A 6773-nucleotide genomic window follows, 5' to 3' on the forward strand; every position below is an offset into this window, starting at 1 on the left:
AAAACGCGAAAGCGGTTTCTTTTGTTGCACAAGCTCAGAACCAAACTTATAAGGGAAGGAGAAATTTTTGGAGGACTTCATGAAATCCCAATGGGCTTCAGATGCTCGCTAAATGATCAATGGGACTGGGTAATAGATAAAGTTAAGGATAAACTTAACAAGTGGCAAGGCCTACAAGCAACTCTGGCAAGAAGGAAGTTTGTTCTTAACCATTAGATCTATCCTTCGATCCTTTACTTTATCTCCTACTGGAACCCAACCAAGAAGGGCTTGGGAAAAAACAAAACGGTCTTTTTCGTTCCTTCCTAGGGGGGGGTGGGGGGGGCAGGGGGGGCGCTGACCACCACAAGATGTCCAAGGTTAAATGGCAAGTATGCACGATGCCCAAAGACGCAAGAGGGTTGGGGATAGTGAACATTGAGAGATCAGTGGCAAGATTCATGAACCAGTGGATAATTAAGGCATTTCTAGACCCTGACCCAATCTGGGCAACATTAAAATGAAGACACAAGTTCTCAAAAAACACATTTATCTCTTTCAAACAGCCCGCAGGCTGCAAAAAAGCCTAGAATGCTTTGCCGCACATGAATGGTCAGGAGGAAGCACTAAAGAACAGAATGGATGAATTGATGAAGATTGACAAATTGCAGTTAACAGCAGCTGGTCACAGAGAGCATGCTTCAAAAGAGAAGAAAAAGTTGTTTCGTGACCACCAAGGCATGATGGTCTTGCTCTACAATGCCAAGCTAGGAGAGTCTTTTGTCAACATTGGATTGGGCCTACACAAGAGCAAACATTGGATGGGAACAGCCTGCTGGTAGCCGCTACATGTCGTATCAGGATGAATTTAATGAGGGAACTGATCATGTGCTAAATCCAGCCAAGATTCCTTGAAATCTTGTAGCATTAAATGGCCATGATGTAACAATAAGAGGAGATTCCATGACGAAGATGGCCCAGCAAGTTGAATTTGTAGTATGCTGGTAGTTGACATATAGTCCCGGGGAGGTAACATAAATCCACCTCTATTTAAACTCACTCCAATTGCATGCATCCTTTTGCAAGATCGAAGTGAAGGTGCTCATCTTATGCACAAAGGTAGTTCTGCACACATTCCTTTCTTTAGACTAGACTAGAGGCATTGGAGTGGGCACTTGGCTTAGCTAATAGACTTGATTTCTAGAAAATGCAGATTCAGTATTGATTTTAACAATTCTTGAAAAGGCAGCTCGCTAATAACACAAATCCTGGACCGACTCTTTTTCATCATCCTCTATTATACTGCACCTATCTTTACATCATTCTAGCAGAAACATTTGGAGGGACACTGGCTACTGTAGATGCATTAGCATCACCAATAGTCCCCACAAGAACCCTTTCCTTCATTGAAGACATGTAAGCGGTTTGCATCTCTGACAAGAATAGTTCGCTGCTCTGTCTTTGATATAACTGCAGTGGCTGCATGACAGTCACCGGAGATTCTTGACAATACATATGGGTGTCCCCTTGGGTGTATTGATCAGGGCACAGTGAGATATGCCAGCTTCTCACTGTGCCCACATAACCCATCCTGCTTTGCATCGATGGATATGCCTTGTGACACCCAATTGAAATCCATACCTGTCCTCCCTCATTTTGAGGGCAAGATCTCTAGCTTTACATATATCATTTTTCTCCGGGAATGTCTTGTATCCCCTACCAAAAACGAATGAAAAATCCACTATTGTCAGTACACCAACTCTGTCCTGGCATCTTCCATGCTTGTTTTTCCACTCTCATTTCCTCAATCTTCTTCTCTTCCTCCTGCATGTGAGCATCTGCATAGATATTGGACATTAAAATAAAAGATGCAGCATCCTTTTCATCCAATCGCACTGCATGTTCAAAAGCCAGTCTTCCAAGCTCCACATTACCCCACTTTCGACAAGCACCCAACACCGTACGCCATGCCACAGGATCAGGATGGTAAGGCATCTTCTTCACCATTGCTACCGCCTCAGCTAATTGGCCTGCACGGCCAAAGAGATCAACCATGGCAATGTGGTGCTCAATAGTCGGAATAATGCCATAGTCTCTGCTCATGGCCTCAAAGTAATTCTGACCCTTATCCACTAGACCCGTGTGACTGCACACAACAAGAATGATAGAGAATGTGACCTCATCTGGTTTTATCCCTTCTCCTCTCATCCTCCCAAGGATATGGAAAACTATTTCACTTTCACCATGCTGGGCAAATCCTGCAATTAGTGCATTCCACGAGATGTCGTCTCGAACTGGCAGCTTGTCGACTGCTTCCCGTGCTTCCACAAGCGACCCACATTTGGCGTACATACCCACCACGGAGTTGCCAGCAACAAGATCTTTTTCCATCCCCTTTCTGGCTATCTCAACATGCATTTCTCGGCCCTTGTCTATCGCTCCTATGCTGCCACAAGCTTTCAAGCTGCAAGCATATGTGACGGCATCTGGAGAGAGACCCTCCAGTTGCATCTGTTTGAAAAAGTTGAGCGCTTCCTCACCAAGCCCATGCTCAGCATATACTGCAATCAGTGCAGTCCATGACACCTCATCTCGAACTGGCAGCTTGTCAAATCCTTCCCGTGCTTCGGCAAGTGAGCCACACTTGGCATACATATCCACCAAGGTGCTGCACACAACAAGATCTCTTTCCAGCCCCTTTCTGGCTATCTCAGCATGCATTTCTCGGCCCTTGTCTATGGCTCCTATGCTACCACAAGCTTTCACGCTGCAAACAAATGTGACAGCAGTTGGAAAGAGACCCTCAAGTTGCATCTGTTCCACACAGTTGAGTGCTTCATCCCCAAGGCCATGCTCGGCATATCTTGCAATCAGTCCATTCCATGAGACCTCATTTCGAACTGGAAGCTTGTCAAGCGCTTCCCGTGCTTCTGCAAGCAAGCCACATTTGGCATACATATCCACCAAGGCACTGCCAACGACAAGATGTTTTTCAAGCCCCTTTCTAGCTATCTCGGCATGCATTTCTCGACCCTTGTCCACGGATCTTATGCTGCCACATGCTTTCAAGCTGCAAATAAATGTGACAGCATTTGGAGAAAGTCCCTCCATCTGCATCTGTTCGAGACAGTTGAACACTTCCTCACCAAGCCCATGCTGCGCATATCCTGCGATCAGTGCATTCCACAAGACCACGTCTCGAACTAGTGGCTTGTCAAATGCTTCCCGTGCTTCAGCAAGCGAGCCACATTTGGCATACATATCCACCACCTTGCTGAAAACAACAAGATCTCTTTCCAGCCCCTTTCTGGCTATCTCAGCATGAATTTCTTGGCCTCTTTCTATATCTTTGAGCCTAGCACAAGCCTTTAGTGCCACGGAGAGTGTATACTTGCTAGGATGCACATAATCCTCTTGCATTTTCTGGTAGAGGCTGAGGGCATGCTTTGAATCCCCTAATTCAATATAACCCCAGATGAGAGAAGTCCAAGAATACTCATTCTTATCGACCAACTTGTTAAAAACCTGCTGAGCATCGCACATGCTTCCAACTTGCACCAACATTGGGATGATGTAGTTCCCAATAGATCTATGATCTTCCAACCCATATTTGCACAGATAGGCATACAAGCGCTTGGTATACGCTAGATTTTTCTTTCTTCTGCACATATGCAATGTGCATGTAAGATTCTGAACTGAAGGCGGCTGGGGCATCTGTTCCATAGACGTGAGTGCCTCCTCTATGCTGAGCGTTTCCCAGCCACTCTTCCCCCACAGTTCTTGTGCTTTAGATGCATTGACCTTTACTCCAGCCTTGCCACACTCCTCTACCAAGCCAAGATCTTGTGCCTGACCAGTAGATGCTTTGGGCTTTTCCTCTAGCATGTCTTTAAAAAAACCTGCATTGTACGAGCTGTCTATCCATAAGGACTCCTTGGTAATCTTATGCCTGAAGTCTGGAGATCGTGGGTATTTCTGTTGTTAATTCAGAAGAGACTCGTCAGCTTAGCCAATTTACAGATTGACTTGTGCAAATCATTCAGTTCAGACTCGTAGCATATGTGCTTACTTTGCTCTCTCCGTTGTCCCACCACGGGAAGGGATCCAGCTTCCATAAGCGCTCGGTCACTGAATTACCTGCGAAGCGTTACCACAACGAAACCAATTGCCAGAAGTGGGTGTCGCCAGCAAAAATCTTTTTCTCCCAAATCCATAAATAAGGACAGACCTTTTTCCCCCGTTTTATAACTAAATTATCCATGTAAATAGGGAGAAAATCCTGACCGTTACAAAGATAAACTAAAGAACGGCAGTACCTGAACGCGAACGTTCCTCCGTCAAAGCTCCACTGCCCTCGCCGGAAGCCATTGGAGAGTGAGGGCTTGATTTCTTGAGCAGATGAGCTGCCAACCAGTCGGAGTGTGGATATCCGCTATGAAAAAACCCCGGGCCATGCATCTGAGCGACGGGAGGGCTACATGGTTTCGTTGAGGTTGCATCAGACGGATGACAGGCACCTTTGCCGCCTCCTGCACATATCTTCATCATCGAAAGCCGACGAAAAACGAGAAAGGCTTGAACTTAAGGGCGAGTACACACCACTCCTTGCCCGCCCTCGCAAGAGAAGGGGCTGGCACTGAGGGTGCAGACCACCCCGGAGAAAATAGAATTGGAGGATGGTCGCCGCCAGTGTGGTTAGCGGATGGAGGAGTTGGCCATGGAGTGAGCAGCCTTCATGAACTAGACACTAATTTTTTGTGTCAGCGTCTGAGTGCATCCCTCGGACAACAACCCTTCACACCACCTTTTGGAGGATGGCCGCCATGTTGGAGTCGTCTCTAACCTGTAGTGGAGTATGTGTGTTTACAGACTAGAGGCACCCATGCTCGCCCATGGTGAGTTAGAATGCACCTAGGCCATAGGCAGGCAATATCGCCCGTTCATGATTTGTGGGCATGGCCATGGTCGGTAATCCGTAAACACCATTTAAAATGACACTTCAGGACGATGGACAGGTGAGATATCGGTTCAAATCCCTTTCTCAACCCATTTTACGCATGAGCGAGGGATGGGCAAAGAGTTGAGGCTGCCTTAGCTCGTGGATGCCTCCCATTTTAAGGAATGATTCATGTGTGTGGATGTGGCGGGGTGCTCGCTCCCCTTCTCTCACGTGGGCGGGCACTGGTGTGAAAACACATTAAGTAATGCCCACTATACGATGATTATATCTATGTATAATTTTAAAGACAACCGAGGATGGGATTTCTCCATTTTAGTTCACTCCATAGAGCAATGCTTATTCGTTAAGAGAGATGAATTACAAAATAAAAAATTTGATCTTTTAATACTCATTTTTCCACAACACAAAAGACGGTACTACAATTGGGAGAAGCCAAAATAAACATATAAAGGTTTCTCTACTTGCCCCACATACGGGATAGTACCTGTCAAACAGGAAAATTTTGCTCAAGTTGCCTCTAAGGGCCAACCATTAGAGTAATATTTCCAACTAAATGCAATTGGGCAAAACCAAAATAAATGCACAGTGGCTTCTCTGCCTACTGCACATATGGGAAACAACAATGTGACCAAATCCTCTTGACTCTATCAACTCATGGCAAGGGCGGCTCATTATTCTACTACATGTTTGAGCTTCTTTCCATAGGCATGTTGTATTCACTCAACTAAGTCATCTATTGCTATCATAAGAACAAATGTATTCGTACTAGTTGATTAGTAAGAATAGCCTACTATTGGCACCTTCATGGTGGAGGCACAGGTTACATCCTATATGGAAAGAAGGGGCCGCGGGAAGACCCAGTTTCCTCCTCTGGAAAATCATACAACAATGGCTCCCAGGGAGGGAGAGGTTAGCAAAGTTCATGGAGACGAATCCGGTATGCCCCCTCTGCAATGCAACTTTCAAAAGTGTGCGACACCTAATGTGGTCATGCGTAATCACTAAGGAAGTGTGGAAAAAGCTGGCGGGTGCGATCAAAAAGACCGGTCTAATGCCCAAATTCAGTTTGGGGTCCAAATGGCAAGTCGCCATTCTAGGCAATACATTCAGAATGCCATCTACACTAGCTACATGTTGGCCTTACCTGCGGGCGGCTATAATGCTTGCGGTGTGGGAATGCCGCAACCAGTTAGTGTTTCGTCACCAAATAGCGGTTGGGTGGAGGGATTCTATGGTTCTCTGGTTAGGGAAAATTTTTGTGGTAATCTTTCATAATAGAAATACAAATGTATTTCGTGAATGAATGCTGGTAGAAGTTTTGTTGTTTCTTACTTTGCTTTGTTTGTAATGCTCAATCTTACAATTGAGGTTGTTTATATTTTTTCACTTATGCATGTGAATAAGTAAATGGTTTTAGAAATTCTAATTTTCACACATGATTGTGAATTAATTTAGCATTATTTCACTCAAGCATGTAAATGAATGAATGGAATGGGTTTTCAAAAAATCATCCTTACACATATGCTTGAGGATGAATTTAGCATTCGTTCACATAAGCATGTATTGAAGATCATTCCTGAAGTTGTGCTTATCATTGAAATTAGCATTTTTTCACACATTCATGTGGATGAATGAATCGGTTTAGAAAAAGCATTCTTACACTTGTGCGTGTGAATGAATTCAACATTCACAAGTATTTGTAAGATTATTTTGTAAAGGCTTATTCATTTATTTACATGTAAATAAATGAATAAGCTTTACAAAATAATCTTACAAATACTTGTGAATGAATTCAACATTCTTTCACTCATGCATGTGGATGAAAAGAAAGAAG

General features: G+C 44.5%; 1 protein-coding gene across 1 annotated transcript; it reads right to left on the reverse strand.

Annotated features, from left to right (window-relative positions):
- Positions 1-761: 761 nt before the first annotated feature.
- Positions 762-4628, reverse strand: LOC147887683 (pentatricopeptide repeat-containing protein At3g16610-like). The gene is made up of 4 exons (XM_087393585.1): positions 4579-4628; positions 4296-4508; positions 4049-4116; positions 762-3954 (listed from the first exon to the last, which is right to left on the reverse strand). The coding sequence occupies exons 2-4, from the start codon at positions 4435-4437 to the stop codon at positions 1696-1698; spliced, it is 2469 nt and encodes an 822-aa protein (XP_087249711.1). The 5' UTR covers positions 4438-4508; positions 4579-4628; the 3' UTR covers positions 762-1695.
- Between the last annotated feature and the right edge of the window lie 2145 nt (positions 4629-6773).

Source organism: Dipteris shenzhenensis, chromosome 22 (genome assembly GCF_047967505.1).
Source record: "Dipteris shenzhenensis isolate YYH24624 ecotype China chromosome 22, Dip_SZ_1.0, whole genome shotgun sequence".
NCBI classification, from domain to species: Eukaryota; Viridiplantae; Streptophyta; class Polypodiopsida; order Gleicheniales; family Dipteridaceae; genus Dipteris; species Dipteris shenzhenensis.